Here is a 17,505-nt window from a genome sequence, read left to right as displayed (position 1 = left end):
ATACTGAAAAGAGATGAGTGTTCAGACCAGAGGGGAGCCCTGGATTAATCAGTGTGGTACAGGCTGAGCCACAAAGATCATGTGCTACATCCTGAATGACTCAAGTGACTCAAGAAGAAATAATGGGTTGCCAAAAAAATCCATTATGTTTTTTCCATATGGTGGATCTAGTAGTGCTTAGTTGTCTTTAACTTCATTCCAAACAATTTTGTTAGATTGTATTGTGACAGCTGTCACATTAGCATGCATTTTTAAAAAATTATCAAAATTAGTGAATTTTTGTGCAGCCATTTTAATATTGAAAAAGGAAGAAGATACACAACATTTTTGTCATACTATGACTTATTATTTCAAGAAAGGTAAAAGTGCAACTAAATGCAAAAAAAACAGTTGTGAGGTGTATGGAGAAGATGCTGTGGCTAATCAAACATGTTAAAAGTGGTTTCTGAAGTTTCTTGTTACTATTCACATTTGGGCAAATAATTCCTTGTTGTGGGGCTATCTTATTCATTAGAAGATATTTAGCATCACCCCTGGCCTCTACTCACTAGAAGCCAATAGCAGGAGATAGCCAACATACTTAAAATATCCAAATCTATAAAGTTATTGGTGAAAATGAAAAATGTGTCTTTTATGGAAAAAAATCATATGGACTTTTGGCCAACGCAATAGAAAATCTGAGACCTATAACAAGTAATGGGATGAAATTAGTAATTGAAACTCTTCCAATACAGTAAAACCAGGCCCAGCTGGCTTCTTTAATGAGTTTATCAAACATTTAAAGAAATAATGATTCTTTACAAAGTCTTCCAGAAACTGAAAGAGGAGGGAATACTTTCAACTTATTCTATGAAGCCAGTATAACTCTAATGCCAAACCTAGACAAAAAAAAACCCCACAAGACCAATAATCCTTCATGAATATAGGTGAAAAAATGTTCATCACAATATTAGCAAATTGAATTCAGCAACATATAAAAGAAATTTTACACCATGAGTGAAGTTTATCCCAGGGATGCAAAGCCAGTTTAACATCTGGAAATCAATTAATGGAATATGCCATATTAATAGAATGAAAGATAAAAACACACGATTAGGCCTGGCTGGTGTGGCTCAGTGGCTTGAGCATCAGCCTGCAAACCAGAGAGTCACTGGTTTGATTGACAATCAGGGCACAAGCCTGGGTTGCGGGTCAGGTCTGCAGTAGGGGGTATGTGAGAGACAACCACACATTGGTGTTTCTCACCCTCTCTTTCTCCTACCCTTCCCCTCTGTCTAAAAACAAATAAATAAAATCTTTAAAATAAAAAAAATTGAAAATACTCACATGATTATCTCAATAGTCACAAAAAAACATTTAACAAAATCTACCACCCATTTATGATAAAAACCCTCAACAAAGAATAGAAGGGAACCTCCTCAACCTGATAAAAGACATCTACACAAAACTATAGATAAGATTATAGTTAATACTGAAAGATTGAATGTTTCCCCTAAGATGAGGCTGTGGGGCTAATGCCTGCCAGGCAAGCCATGCCACCTGAGAAGTCTGCCCCTGCTGAGCTCGGAATGAAGTCTTCACTCCGGCAATGGAGTGCACAGACATGGGTGCTCCTGTACCATTGGTTGTGAGTGCTCTCAAAGCCAGAACTCTGCCTGGTGACTGAGGCAGGTATAGACAGGTCTGTTACACAGACTAAGGGCTCTCTTGAAGATGCTTTAACAGCCAGTGATCTTTGTGGCTACACAGTAAATGCATATCCTTGGATCTTTTCCAGTATCTATTTCATAAATGCATTCCTTGTTTATTGCAAAATAATATTACTAGTAAGTATTTATAATCATCATAATTATTTCACCTATTGGTTTTGTTACTTGCCTTAAAAATTGGTATCCCTGTTTTTGAGATAATAAAAACATGCTTTATTTTCCTAAAAGTTTTAAATGTTACGAATTTGCCCTGGCCAGGTGGCTTGGTTAGTGGGAGCATCGTTCCGCACACCAAAAGGTCGGGGGTCCGAGTACTAGTCAGGGCACATGCCCAGGTCGCGGGGTTTGGTCCCCAGTCGGGGAGCATATGAGGGGCAACCAATCAACGTTTCTTACATTGATGTTTCTCTCTTTCTCACCCCCTTCCTCTCTTTCTAAAATCAATAAACATCTTTAAATAAATAAATAAACATTACAAATTCTAATTCTAAATTCTACAACTTACTCTTTCAAAAATAGGTTTAGACTAATGATTGCCAGAGGAGAGAAGGCTTGGAGGGCTGGGTGAAAAAGGTGAAGGGATTAAGAAGTACAAATCGGTAGTCACAAAATAGTAATAGTCATGAGGATATAAAGTACAACATAGGAAATATAGTCAATAATATTGTAATAACTATGTACGGTGCCAGGTGAGTACTTGAAATATTGGGGGGACCGCTTTGTAAAGTACATGATTGTCTAACCACTATACTGTATACCTGGAACTAATATAAAATAATATTGAATGTAAACTGTATTTGAAAAATAAAAATAAAAATAGATCTATAAAAATAACCCCAAGAGCCCTGGCCAGTGTGGCTCAGTTGGTTAGAGTGTGGTCCCCTAACCAAAAGGTTGCAGGTTCAATTCCTGGTCCGGGCACAGATACCCTAGTCTGACTGCGAATGGGAGGCAACCAATCAATGCTTCTCTCTCTCATGAATGTTTCCCTCTCTCCCTCCCACTCTCTCTAAAAGCAATGAAAAACTGTCCTTGGGTGAGACAAATAAATAAATAAAATAACCCAAAGATATTTATTATGTTCCTGATGGCTTATGTCATCCTAGATTTCCTGGTCTTTTGTATCTTTGTCTATTTCAGATCTCTTCTAAGATCATTCATTCTCTTTTCTTCTCCACTTCTTTTTCCTTTTCCCTTTTAATAATAGACCATTTTAAAAGCATTTTTTAAATTATTTTTATGTTAGTTGAAGAAAAGAAAAAAAACCTGTGGGAGCTTCACAATCAACTCACAGACTTTTATACCATTTTCCTGAACTTTTTATCATTGAAAGGATTCCAACAAATTTGTCACATATTTTTTAATTGTAATGGACTTTTTCTGTGGTTGGAAAAAGTTATGTTTTAAATTATTTTACTAATGTAAAATTACAAGTATTTCTAATTATCTTATTCACATCTATTTACTAATTTCATACTTTATGTTATACAAATCAAACCTCTCTGACTCAGAACAATCAGCCAGTAACCCAGATTTTACTGGTACTCTTTGTGGTTTTGGGGGGTTTGTTTATTTTGTTTTGTTTTAAAACATCAATCCTTATTTCTCATATCATGTGAAACTAATGAAGTGAAATAAAGAAACCACCTTTTGGCAACTTAAATGCCATTAGTTTCCCAATCATATGAAAGAAAAAAATCTCTGAATTTCCCATCTCTATTTCTTCATTGTATTTCATATTTGTAGCTAAATCTCTAGCCTTGAATATTCTAACTAAATTTTTGGAACATTCTTAAAAATGGAAGAATTTGTTTTACCTACTTTATCGGGATGAGAATAAAAAGTTGGAAAAAATTTATAAACTATAAAATGCTACAAGAATGTTAGCACATATATGCTAGAGATTGATAACAGTGTAGAAGATGATTATTCAGACTTTTAATTCATTCCTTTCCTGGCTATTTGATATAAGTTGACCTCTGCTATAAAAATGAGAATAATATATCTATTTCATGAGGTAGTTGTGAGGATTAAATGAATATAGATGTGTTGAATGTTTCAAGGAATTTGTAAACCAAGGGACTAAGCAGGAGAGTGCAACTTTTTGTTTTATTTTTTTAAAGATTTTTTAGCCCTGGCTGGTGTAGCTCAGTGGATTGAGTATAGGCTGCAAACCAAAGGGTCACCGGTTCAATTCCCAGTGAGGGCACATGCCTGGGTTTTGGGCCAGGTCCACAGTAGTGGGTATGTGAGAGGCAACCACATATTGATGTTTCTCTCCCTCTCATTCTCCTTCCTGTCCCATCTCTCTAAAAAAAATAAAACCTTTATTTATTTATTTTTAGAGAAATGGGAAGGGAGAGAGAAAGAAAGGGAGAGAAACACTGATACATGAGAAATACATCAACTGGTTGCCTCCCTCATGCCTCCACTGGGGACCCAGCCTACATCCCAGGCATGTGCCCCAACCGAGAATCCAACCATCGACTTTTTGGTTCACAGGCCCACACTTAATCCAGTGAGCTACACCAGCCAGGGTCAGATGTCTTAATTTGACCTCATTTATTCATGTGTTTGCTTATTCAACAACTATTTATAAATACTTACTCCGTGTGAGATACAATGCTAAGTGCCCAGTCTATAAAAATAAGTCTCTGCCCCCAGGGGAATTTTCAGTCTCGTGGATGAGAGACGGGTAAATAGGCCGTTATCTTAGTGTGCAAGCTATCTGATCTAGGTGGGCATAAATGTGAGGGTGCACACTTGGGTGAAGGTTTCCTGGAGGAAGTATAACTGGGCAAAGTCCTGATGAATAAATAAATAAGAGTGGGAATTAGAGAATATTCATAGAATTTTACTGCATCTTCTGTGAAAATAGCGTAATGCATGCCAAATCCTGGAGGAAAGCAGGGCTACAGTATGGCCTGCAGGAAGTGGAGCAGTGGGAGTGGAAGCGGAAAAGGTTGGTGACAGGATTTGTGGGTAAGAGTGATAGAATAGAAGGTGGCTTGTGGGTGATTTGGTGGCTTATGGATTTTGGTTTAATGCCTTAGAAGCCTAAAATCCTCATAAATTGTGAAGTAGGGTTTCTGTAAAGAGAAGACCTTTTCGGGGGTTGGATCAGAGCTGGTGTCCACCATCTCGGTCTCCTCGGAGTGGGGTGTAGGCAGCATGGCTCTTACAGGCTTTCTGATGCCTGCAGCCTAACAACAGGATAGAACCCTTGCTTACCTGATTGTGAGCGCCTTCTGTCTTCTCTTTTTTGCAGGCACCCTAGAATACGTTTCCACACAGGCCTCGTGGACGCCCATCTCTACTGCATGAAAAAATACGTTGTGGACTTCCTTATGGAAAATGAGTAAGAAAGAGATAGAGTCGGAGCCACAGTGCCTAAGTTAACCGTGTGACTTAGTTTACAGTTTTAAACCTTGATAATGTTAGGTAACCAGTTTATAAAATAACACAATTTGTTGTCACCTTTGTTCTAGAAATGAAATCATGTTATCAGCATACTGTGATTTTTGTCTGTACCACAGAGTCCCCCGCTTATATTTTTGGGACCTCTGTTATAATGAATCAGAAAGATATTTTTATAAAACTAATAGTAACCTATGATTCCTCTTTCTGCACAGTTCCAGGCTGTTCTTACTTTCTTCTGCAAGGGTGAGCTTTCCAGCCCTAGCACTATTTGTCTCCCAGCAGATGTCCTTCCCTCGGCAATTATACCATTGATGGGCCCTCTCAGCAGAGGGCCAGGAGAATTGCCCCAGAGGTGCAGAAAAAGAAGGGCTAGTTTCCCTCCAATTTTGGAAAAGAAGTCCACCTTACTGAGTGAACATGCATGAATGCAGAGAATAAAATTTTAGTACTTTTCTGATTCTGCTTTGAGAACAGAACTGTGGGCTTTAATAATTCCCAGAGGTTGTATCTGGAAAATCACAGGATTTGGGTTTTCAGAGGGAAAACCTCCTTTTGCTCTTGATCTCAAGGATTTTTGATAGAAAATGCACCTTGAGTCCCCAGAGGAACAGGTGGGAAAGATTAAATAAGTGTGTGGGTAAGAAGAGGAGCAGCTAGTCCCCCTGATGGCTGCTGAATCCGTGTCGCCCCTGAACCCTAAGCACTGGAGGGCCGGAAAGCAGGCAGCATGGTGTGCCGCCGCAGCGAGTTTCCTCAGATCGGCTGCGGGAGGAAGGCAGAAAACCTGAGTGCAAATGCCAGCGTGCCCTTAGCTGATGCACTTGGCTATGGAGGAGAAAGAGAATTGTTCTGCTGTGCCCTATATGACATTTTGTACAGCATCCTAACCCTCATCCTGTACAACACCTGCTAAAACCCTATAGGAAGGCCCATGTATAGCCAATGGTAAAGCAAACCATTTGGACTCCCCACTTTCACAGGGATTGTTGTTTCTCTGCTTTTCCTCCCAGGACACTATTTGCCTGCTCTCTTCTGGCTTACTATTCTGTTTTTTCATTCGATCAACAGATAGCTTATGAAGCACCTGTTATGAGGCAGGCGCTGTGCTAGACCAATGGTAGGATCAACGGTGAATACGCAGCATGGCCAGCCCTCATGGAACTTACAGCCGAGCGCCACAGTGGATTGTAGAGACTTTGGCTTCTTAAACAGCCAGGAAACATACTGCCGAGATGAGAGTGATCCAGGACCCGTTTGCCAGTTACTAGTCTGGGCTACCCGTATTCTGAAAATGAAATTACTCTTGGCCGTTAAAGGGTTTATTTTTTTATTCCCAAATGAATTTGAAGTCTTATGAAATAGGCTCTGTCCTTGATGTGCTGGAAAGGAATGCAATAGTAGAGATCATGGGGTTGTTGTTTTTTTAACTATTTACTATGGAAAATTTCACACAAATACAAAAGTAGAGAAAGTAACGTAATGAACTCCATGAATCCATCCCACAGCTTCAGCGATTATCAGTTCATGGTCAGTCTTGTTTTGTCTATGCTACTACCCACCTACCCACTGTCACACCAGATTATCTTAAAGCTAGTCATTATGATATAATTTCATCTGTAATAATTTCGGTTGTAATTATCTGTAAATATTTCAGTATGTATCTCTAAAACATAAACAGTATTTTTTACTTTTAAACAAAGACTTTAATACCATTATAACTCCTAAAAAAAACTAACAAAGCCTCCTTAATACTACCAAGTGGGGTTACAACTTTTCATTTCTGGATACCAGGATACTAGCTCCTTTGTAGCTCACTTGGCCACCGCCAGAGGCTGTTCCCACACCTGGCAAGTGTAGTGCAGTGGTGTGTCCCTTGAGGACAAGCCTGAATTGTGATTCTGTGGCTTCGAGCCAGAAGCTCTGCCAAACAGGACTTCCTCAGAACTGTTGTAATGGAGAATAATGCACAGCCTCAACTCAGACTGCCTCCCCATCTCCAGATCTGTTCAGGAGAATCTTATCTTTCTTTCTGCATTTACCCTTCTCGGAGTTTTTGGGAATAAAGGCATTATTCCCAACATTTCAATATATTGAATATTGATCAATTGTAACATACTAGGAAAAAGTAAGGACACAGAAGGATATATTTGAATAGTACTCAAGGGGATTCTTTATTCCTGGCTGGAATAGTGGAGGTCTTGTCCAAAGCTGTGGGAGATGGGATTGAATAGGTTGGAGGTCAGAGGGAACAGCATGTGGAAGGCCCTGAAAGCTGAGCAGGGAGTACAGCTCTGTAAACAGCGTAGTCCCATGTAGAATGAGCAATGATATAACTTGGCAGGGGAACACAGATGATTGTGGATGGGAAAGAGACTCCTTCAAGGTAAATTGGAGTTATTTATAATAATCTGGTTATGGAATGATGACTTATCTTTAGGCATGGAAAAGAACAATAAATCTACAAGTTGCAACTTCAAGAAGAGATGGCATAGCAATCCTTTGTTACCTTTCACATGTGAAAGTTAACATATTCTGCCCTGTGCCTTTTTAAGATTTTTACACATTAATTCTTCCACAAAAATTCTTTGAAATTAGATACCTACCAGGATTGATAAGGCATTCAATATACAGGAATGAGCAAAAGTCGGTTTATAGTTGTGTGTGAAACACAGTTTATTCTTGTAGTATTATTTATTATTAATTATTGTGTTATTTTCCAAAAGAACAACTGCCATCCTACAGTTGCCACCCCTGTCTGTTTGGTGAATGGGAGGAAAGGAGATGTAGTGACCATTTCAACGGCAGCAGTAATTTGGTATGGAAGCAGCGAAAAAAGAGATGAGGATTTCAGCAGTTGACTAAGTAAAAAAAGAGTATTCTTCCACTCTTTGCTATGTATTCCAATTACTTTTCAGAAAATATTTTACCAGTTTACCCTCTGACTCCCTTTACATGAGAATAACTATCTCAAAGCTCTCTTATTAGTAATGAGAATTATTTTAAATCTGCTAATTCGATTGGGGGTTAGAAATTAGAGCTTGTTTTAACTTTTATTTCTTAAAAAATATTTGCATATTTTTTGAACATTTATATCTATTTAGGATATTGACCTTTTGTCCTATTTATAGCAGTTATTTTGTCTTTTAATTTGGTGGAGTTGTTTGTTTACTGCTAGTGGTCAAGTCTGTTGTTCTCCTTTGCGATGTCTTTTTTCTTAGGAGCTTCCAATATCATGAGGCAGGAGTTTTGGGGAAGGCTGTGTATAGGAGCGAAGGGAGAAAGTGAGTGGCCCAGGCCAGGGGCATTGGGAGGGTCAGCTGTTGGTCTTCAACCCCAAGGTCAGGATGTTCACAGTGCTTCTCAGTGGCCTGTCCCACTTATTAGCACAGCCTTGAGCTGGCTCCACTTTGAGCAGGAAACCGGAAGAGTCATTTTGGCCTTCATTATGCTGCTAAGCCAGTTGCATTATGGGGCCTGGCCTGATGTCGAGTGCCAGCAGAGGGAGGTGGGAACTGGCCAGACTGCTTCATGTCCTCTCCTCATACCACTGCCTGATCTCCTGAAAGGGCTCTGCCTAAAGGGGCTGTGTGCCGGGGCTTGCCTCTTGCAGTGACGGTTCTGTTTGGCCCATAATGTAAATGTCATGCCTCTGAAATCCCCCAGCTGGCCTTGCTTTGTCATTTCTTCAAAGGGAACTGACTTGTTTCTACCAGAGGGGGCCAAGGAACATTTGCTACAAACACTGGTTTGGTGCATTAAAAGAAGAGAAAATGAGCTAAGAGTAAATGTTTCATTCTTTGTATTCATATGGAAATTTTTAATCTCCATCAAATGATCAGAAGAAAAATCACATTGAAATTCAATACAAGAGCTTCCAGCTTACACAGAATTTTTCAAAGATGTTTGACTTGATCCTTTAAAAAATGACAAAAACCATGAACTGTGTAGCTCCAGGGTTCATAATTTTGCTTACCCTCCTCAGCCTCTGCCCCTGTCTTGCCTTCCTACCTACACTCCATCTGTGTGGTCGTGTCAGCCTGCAGAGCTGTGCATTGGGGAATATGCATTAGCAATCAGGTTTATAGGGCTGTTTTTAGAGTCTTGTTACTGGTCTCCCTGACTTCATTCTCCTTTTTTCAGGTCTATTTCCACTGCTACCAGAATTATCTGACTAAGAAATAAAACTGATTTTGTCATTTTTCTGCTTGAAAACTACTGTAAAAGGCTTCCATGATCTGGCTCATTACTACTTAATTAGCCTCACCTCCTTCTGCCCTTCTCCTTAAATTCAGAATCAGGCTACTGTCCACTGGATTATGAATTATTTAAAGTCAGAAACTGTATATTTCCCAGGCCCAGAGCAGTTACTAGCATATTAATAGATGCTTGTTAAATGCTAAATAAATTAACTAGTGATTTAAAATTCTCACAAGGTCGCAGTGTGAGAGAGAAAATTAAAAATTATGCGCTAGTCTCTCACCCCTCTGTGCTTTCATTTCTTTTGCTCAGTATAAATCAAAAGCATATTCACTGGACTAAGGATCGGGCCTCTTCTTCCCCATTACAGATTCCTAATCATTTAAACCCCAAAAAGCCCAAATGAAGAACAGCTCTCAAGTTCTCAGCCAAAGTTAGTTATTGCTTGTAATGTAATGTAAAAATAGTGTTGGAATTTTTTTGCCTCTGGAAGCTCTTTACACATTGATTGTTGACCTTATTTTCTGAGTACTGTCCTAACCAGCAATTTTCAACTCGTGTGCCGCAAGAGGCACACTGGTGAGCCACAAAAATTTTTAAAACATGCAATACCTGACTATTTTAGTCAGGGCCACTGACCTTTTTCCTTAGATTGACAAATTTAAAAATGACAACAGCCAACACAACAATAGCCGTCCAGTGTGAATGAATCAAAATTATATCTTTTTTATGGTCAGGTCAGCAAAAAATTTTTTTTGGTGTGCTACAGAATTTGAGTAATTTATATGTGCCATGAGATGAAAAAGGTTGAAAATTGCTGTCCTAGGCTAATCTGATTACATGAAAGTAAATTGAAGTTCACTTTGTTCTAGATATTCTGTGATAGTCACTGGTAAATGAGTACAGCTGTGGTGATGTGGGGGCGCCCACTCAAGTCCATGGAACAATGACATCTGCACGGAAGTACTTAGTCATTAAAATGGATTTTAAATTTACAGAATTTGAATCACACCAGGAGAATAGTTTCATAGGAGCTAAGAAAAAGTGAGAGACAGAAAACCTAAGAATGGCCTAAAATTGTAGAAATTGATGATTTGCATAAAGAATAAAAGAATCTCCCATAGTCTCTCTACTGTGAGGAAGTAGAGAGCAGAAGTCTTGCCTACAGTCTTTGAATAACACAGCTGTTATTATTAGAAAAAAGTCATCATCAAACAGATTAAAAGAAAAAATATGAGCTCCTTAGATGCAAAAATATATTTTAATAAAATTCAATACCTATTAATTGATGAAAGTTCATAACAAATTAGAAATAAAAGAGAACTTTCTTAATCTGATAAAGGGACTATACAAAAAGGCCTATAACATGTGCCAACTATTAGCTATAAAGCATGAAGACCAATATCTACACAAAGAAGACAATCAATAAATGGTACCTGTGATAATGAAAAAAGTAACAACAACAATCATCGGTCTAAGTGATAAAATATTAGAAGAATTCTTTTTGAAATCAAGAACAAATAAAGATGACTGCTGTCTGCATTTCTATTCAGCATTATAGTGGAGGTCCTAGCCAATACAGTAAAACAGGGAAAATAAAATGTAGAGAGATTAGAAAGGAAGAAAGAGCCCTGGCTGGTGTGGCTTAGTAGATTGAGTATGGGCCTGTGAACCAAAGGGTCGCCAGTTCGATTCGCAGTCAGGGCACTTGCCTGGGTTGTGGGCCAGGTCCCGGTGCGGGGTGCACGAGAGGCAACCACACATGGTTGTTTCCCTCTCTCTTTCTCCCTCCCTTTCCCTTTGTGTAAAAATAAATAAAATCTCTAAAAATAAATAAATACAACTAAAATCTTTTTTAAAAAAGAAAAGTAGGGAGAAAATACACACAACTGTAATTGAACAACAATAAAATAATTTTTAAAAAATGAAGGAAGAAAATTGTTGTTTTCATAGTTGGAGTGATTGTCAGAATCTACAGATAAATTGCTAGAATTAATAAGATTTTTTAGCGTAACAGTTGGCTATAAAATCAAAATAGAGAATAAGCTGTATTTCTATAACCAACAAGAAGAAAATAATTGTTTAAAAGATACCTTTTATAATACCAACAAAAAAATATATACAGTACTGCCCTGACCAGCGTGGGTCAGTTGGTTGAGCATTGTCCCATAAAGTGAAAGGTCACCGGTTTGATTCCCAGTCTGGGGCGAGAGGCATCAATGGACGTTTCTATCACACATCGATGTTTCCCTCCCTCTCTTTCCTCCTCCCTTCCCCTCTCTCTAAAAATAAATAAAATCTTTTAAAATATATATACATATGTACATGGATATACACACAATACTAAGGACTAAGCTGACAAGATAAGTAAGGCCTTTATGGAGAAAGATTTTTAAGCCCTGGCTGGCATAGCTCAGTGGATTGAGTGCGGGCTGTGAACCAAAGTGTCCCAGGTTCGATTCCCAGTCAGGATACATGCCTGGGTTGCAGGCCATGACCCCCAGCAACTGCACATTGATGTCTCTCTCTCTCTCTTTCTCCCTCCCTTCCCTCTCTAGAAATAAATAAATAAAATCTTTTTTAAAAAGTTAAAAAAAAAGATTTTTAGACAACTTTTCTCAGAAGATCAGAGCATTCTGTCTTCTCGTGGGTTGTCGCCAGTTAAGAGTCAAGGCACCATGTTAAAGCACACACATGCACTCACACACGTGCCATGTGGGTGGTGCTTTGTGAAAGACTTTTCTGCATAGATCATGGGAAGGGAGTCCCAGATTCAGTGCACTGCCCTCCTTCCTGCAGCCTGAAGCTGGTAGAGAACTTAGATCCACTGCTTCTCCAGAACTGCCAAGTTCATGCCACCTTTCATCTCTGGCAGTCCCCAGGTGTCACAACAGGAAGGAATTTGGCTTTCCCTTGGATGCCAGAGTTTTAGAGCCCCCTAGGACCAGACAGTCAGGTGTCTCATATTTGACCATTCTTTCTTCCTAGGTCAATCACTTCCATCCGGAGTGAACTGATTCCGTACCTAGTAAGAAAACAGTTTTCCTCAGCTTCCTCACAACAAGGACAAGAAGAAAAAGAGGAGGACCTAAAGAAAAAGGAGCTAAAGCCCTTAGGTTAGTGCTTGGGCTGGTACAATAAGGTCGGGGTAGCCGCGCCTTTGGGAAGAGTGGCTGGGCAGCTTAGCCCAGCCCAAGATGCCTGTCTCGAGGCAACAGAGTTGTGTCTAGCACTGGGCAGGACGGGCTCGCTGACGCCACTTCCTGAGCCCTGGGTGAGCTGGCTCGAGCAGATCCTGTCACGGTGCTCTTCGGAGGCAGGCTAATCATGCCTCAGGTTCATTCTCTGGTTCATTGCCCTGGTTGGACTGTGTTCCTCACTGGACCATTTTAACTTTAAGCTCCGCCCCGCACTTCGCAGTTCCCCTGTTTTCTAGGCTCTGGGCAGCCCCACTCCTGACCAAACTCAGCCTCCTCTGTCCAGGGAAGAAGGGTATACAACCAGGGGTCTCCTTTCCAGGGTGTAGGGGTGGGTCTGTCTTGTTTGCTCTCATATCCCTGTCTAAAAGTATATATTTATGAAATGAATTATTAGCTCTGAGATCTGAGGGAGGCTACTTAAGTCTTCTTTTTTTTTTCCAAAACACATTTTATTTGACCTTAGACAACATACTCCCCAGTTTGTCTCAGTTGTGATATGTAGGTAGATTTAGGTTGCTTTTTGGTGTACCCAGTCTTCTGAACCTTAGTTTTCTCATCATAAAATAAAAGATCCCAAATGATTATTGTAAGAGTGGGGAAACTAGAGCCCAGCTCTTCTTTGCTGTTTCTGGCCCCACAGTATGGCAGGTCGCTAAAGTCTGGGCACTTGCTTGGATTACTTCATGATTTACAAGAGTCACCTATTTTGTTTTGCCTATTTTGTTTTGTTTTGTTTTAAAAATTTAAAATATTTTTTTAAATATTTTATTTATTTATTTTTAGAGAGAGGGGAAGGGAAGGAGAAAGAGAGGGAGAGAAACATCAATGTGTGGTTGCCTCTCATGCTCCCCCCATGGGGGACCTGTCCTGCAACCCAGGCAAGTGCCCTGACTGGGAATCAAACCAACAACCCTTTGGTTCACAGGCCTGCACTCAATCCACTGAGTTACACCAGCCAGGGCTTTAAGCATTTTTGTATTATACAATATTTCAAACATACAAGAAAGCACATTGACTCTTTTAATTTTACTTAGTCTCAGGTTTTACTGGGATTTCCCCAGGGTCAAAGCTGCATGAGTGAGTTCCAGCGGGAGAGGTGTGAGGTGTAACCTCTTTCAGAACTTACTGAATCAGCCCTGGCTGGTGTGGCTCAGTTAATTGAGTGCTAGTCTGCAAACCAAAGGGTCACTGGTTTGATTCCCAGTCAGGGCACATGCCTGGGTTGCGAGCCGGGTCCCCAGTAGGGGGCATATGAGAGGCAACTACACATTGATGTGTCTCTCCCTCTCTTTCCCCCTCCCTTCCCCTTGCTCTAAAAATAAATAAATAAAAACTCACTGAGTCTGTATCCTCTCTGTCATCTCTCTCATTCACTTGCTTGGTTTGATGTTTGTTCTGAAGATATTTACAGTTTTATAAAAGAGGACAACACACTGACCTTTACTCCCTATGATGGCTGCTGGAATGCCTGTCGAGGAGACAAGGGGGAAGACTTGTCCAGGTCACAGGTGCGCTGCTATGTCCATATCATGAAAGAAGGGCTCTGCCTTCGACTGAGCACCCTGGGACTCTACATAGAAGCAAACAGACAGGTGAGAGGATGGGCTTAAAGGAGAAATCATGTGAGCTTCTTCCCTAAAAACAGACTGAGTCTTTTCTCTTTTAAATCCTCACCCAAGGATATGTTTATTGATTTTAGAGAGAGAGGAAGGGAGAAAGAGAGGCAGACAGATAGAGAAAGACAGAGAAAGAAACATTGATATGAAAGAGAAACATCGATCACACCCCAATGCAGGATCAAACTCAACATAGGCATGTGCTCTGACCAGGAATCGAACCCACGACCTTTTGGTGTATGGGACGGTGCTCCAACCAACTGAGCCACCCGGCCAGGGCCAGACTAAACCTTTTGTCTTATTTCTTCATTAGGTAGACAATGACCTGTTCAGAATCCCTTTCATTCCTAAGGTTAAGAAAAATGTGAAATGTCAGGAGAGACCCTTGGGGTACCCAGGTACGGCAAAAGTGGGAGCAGAGGGCCTGGTCCACAGAGGCAGAGCCGCTGTGACTCCAGGGAAAGGCTGAGACCTCCAGGAAGGCTACTTCATGGCCTCTGGGTTCAGTAGCTTTCCTGTATTCTGCTCAGCACGGGGATCTCTACAGTCCTTCATAAACAGACATTTAAATACTGCATTATCATTACCATGACGAGGTAGACACAGGCACACAGAGGTGGCTTTCCTAAGAAGGTGAAGGAACAAGAGTATAGAGTAGCCAGGTGGCAAAGCCTCAAGGAAGAAATGTCTGTGAGAGAGAAAAATCTGGAAACAGCATGAGAGAGTAAGGAGCCTTGCCAACCCCCTTTTTTAACCCCAAGGTTTGTGGGACCCAGAGAATGAGTAGCTTCTGTGAAGGGGAAGCAGTGCTGGGAAAGACAAGCCAGGTCTTAGCTTGGTTAAGGGATGCAGAGGGGACAGCGAAGGGGCCGGGGTGCAGGGAGCGCTTTACTGTGTGTAGCAGGCACAGGAGGAAGGTTTTAGGAGAGAAGGATGACGAGACCGTGGAAGGGAAACGCAGAGCAGTAAAGGGTGAAATGAAAATAGGGAAAGACAAATGAGCGGCATCCGAGGACAGCAGGGGTGAGCTGGTGTGGAGGTCAGCCGTGGACGCGGTTCCTGGCGGAAGCCTGTGAAAGCTGTCCATGCAGGTGTAAGCTGGGGAGCCGGGTGGGGGTGGTGAGGGAAAGCGATGGAAGATGTTGGAGACCGGGACTGGATTGAGTCCCTGAAGAAACCTAGCTCAGGAATGTTCAGGACCCACGCCACACAGTGGGTGTAGCCCCAGACCCCAAGCTGGCCTCAACCTGGATGGGCTCTAGGACCAAGGGAATCCAGGCCAGAGAGTTTATGAAAAATCATGGCTGGTCCCATGTTCGCTCAGGGCAGTCCTGGATAAAGTGAGCCCCAATTTGGAGTCAGAGCTGTTGGAAAGCTTCCTTAATTTGACTTTGTGTTCTCTTTCTTCAATTCTATAACTAGAGCCTGTCAGAACAGTCAGAAACAGGTCCGTGGACAGCCCGAGGCTGGAGAAGTAGCCTCTGAAGTGCCAGCGCGGGCTGTGCAGCAGACAGGCCTGAATGGCCTTGGTCGAAGTGTAATAGAGGAGAACCCGGAGACAGGGACAGGGGTTAGCGTTCACATTGCCAGTGTAGCCAGCCCCAGCAAGGCCAGCCTCAGCCATTGTGACCACCACACAGGATATCATATCATTCTGCCCATGCTGGAGAGCTCAGGCAGGCACACTACCTGTGCCTTCTTAAAGGGTCCAGAGTGAAGACTGTCCATACTCCTAACCCTGTCAGTTTCTTCATCCTGGAGAGAGAATGTGGGAACTTCCCCTTCAGCACTTTCTCTTGGCTGGTGAAGGACATGGACGCTTCCTCCAGGTCTGTCCTGGTTACAGAATTCCTCTAACATTGCTCTCGGTCCCGCCTCACGCATGGCCACAATGGTCCGGGAGGTGAGCAGGAACCTCGGGTACTGTGGTCAAGACTCAGGACTCCCCTTGCCCTCATTAGGGCCCTTCTCCCATCTCCCCACCTCCCAGCTGCGGGATGTGGCCTTACTTCAGGGAGGATACTTTTAGCTAGGAAACCGAGGGTAAGACCATCTAGAAGCTGCTTCCTATCTAATCCTTGTCCTAGGGGAAATGAGCAGCCTCCTGCTCTGCCTCTTCCAGACAGGAAGCTGTGGCTGGACACTCCCCACATCTCTGACTGGCCTTGGGTTCTACCTAAGGTGCTTCTAAGTGTTTTCTGGTCTTTCTTTAATGACCAAACCTCTCTCCTCAAGGTGCCCAAATTGCTACCTGTTCTCTGTCCCGAGGAATCACTGGTCCACTCATCAGCCCAGATTGTCAACAAACACTTGGTAAGTACCAGCTTGGGCAGGGCGGGTACAGGACAACCTCTGGCTGCGCTGAGGCTTATCCTGGTGAAGCTGGATTGGGCTCGTGAACCCGGAACCTCATTAGTCCCAGGGAAATCCCGACTGGGTTCTGGTTATAAAATTTCATTTTCTAGCCCAGGCACTCTAGCATCTGCCTGGACAGGTGCTGACCCCAGCTACACAAACCCTACAAGGAAGGTCCATTACAGTCCCGGGTTTTAGACGCAGATGCAGGAGTTTTCCATGTCTCTCCCTCTTCTTACCCTGACTTGAGCACTCTCTGCAAGAAAGCACATCTGTATGCCCATATGCGTGCGTGTGTAAGTTTGAATTGGTTCCAGAGATATTTTGTAACCTTGTGACCCTGAGAAACACTGATGATGGCCCCTCTTCCTGGAGTGTCTCTAGGAAAACATCCTATTAGACCCCAGCTCAAGGGGTCTGGGGCGCTACTTGGCAGTTGGCTGAGATGAATGGGCAGGGTTTTACCTTTGCCTTTTGCAGGTTGGAGCTGACTGCCTCATCGGGCCGGATGCCCGGGTTGGAGAGAAATCATCCATTAAGTGCTCGGTCATCGGTTCATCCTGTGTCATCAGAGACAGAGTGACTATCACCAACTGCCTTCTTATGAACTCAGTCACTGTGGAGGAAGGGTATGTTTCCCCTGGGACCCACTTGAGGCAAGGCCCCTGGTACCCTCAGAGGCTTTGGGGACTAGTACAGCCTGGGGAAGGGGAGAAAGGGAAAAAGATGGAAGCAGGAATAGTTCCTAGTCCTTTGAGGTCTTAGTTTTCATTCCATAATGAAATGGTCTCCAAAAGCATTTCCAGTGGCTTCTCACACTTACGACCACTGTGGTCCTGGAAGAAACTGCCCTCTCTTGCTTTGATGTCCTGCCTGAAGGGATGGCACAGCCGTGAGCCACTGGCAGCGCTGGCATGGCACTGTACCAACATCTAAGGGTCACCGTCCCTTACCTCATTGTCCAGAGCAGCCCTGAAGAAGGCGGAGGCCTGAGAGGAGTGGATGTGT

General features: G+C 42.2%; 1 protein-coding gene across 1 annotated transcript in view; it reads left to right on the top strand.

The window, feature by feature from the left end:
• Positions 1–17,505, top strand: part of EIF2B3 (eukaryotic translation initiation factor 2B subunit gamma) — a 116,884-nt gene that overhangs the window by 83,863 nt on the left and 15,516 nt on the right. Inside the window, exons 6-10 of the mRNA XM_045859856.1 lie at positions 4,978–5,067; positions 12,315–12,442; positions 13,928–14,118; positions 16,378–16,455; positions 16,978–17,126. Of these exons, the coding sequence (XP_045715812.1) occupies positions 4,978–5,067; positions 12,315–12,442; positions 13,928–14,118; positions 16,378–16,455; positions 16,978–17,126 (636 nt within the window). The remainder of the gene's footprint in view (positions 1–4,977; positions 5,068–12,314; positions 12,443–13,927; positions 14,119–16,377; positions 16,456–16,977; positions 17,127–17,505) is intronic.

This window comes from Phyllostomus hastatus, unplaced genomic scaffold (assembly GCF_019186645.2).
Source record: "Phyllostomus hastatus isolate PE091 unplaced genomic scaffold, TTU_PhHast_1.1 phas_scaffold_182, whole genome shotgun sequence".
NCBI classification, from domain to species: Eukaryota; Metazoa; Chordata; class Mammalia; order Chiroptera; family Phyllostomidae; genus Phyllostomus; species Phyllostomus hastatus.
The sequence above is the reverse complement of the archived record's forward strand: the minus strand, read 5'-3'. Positions and strand labels throughout refer to the sequence as shown.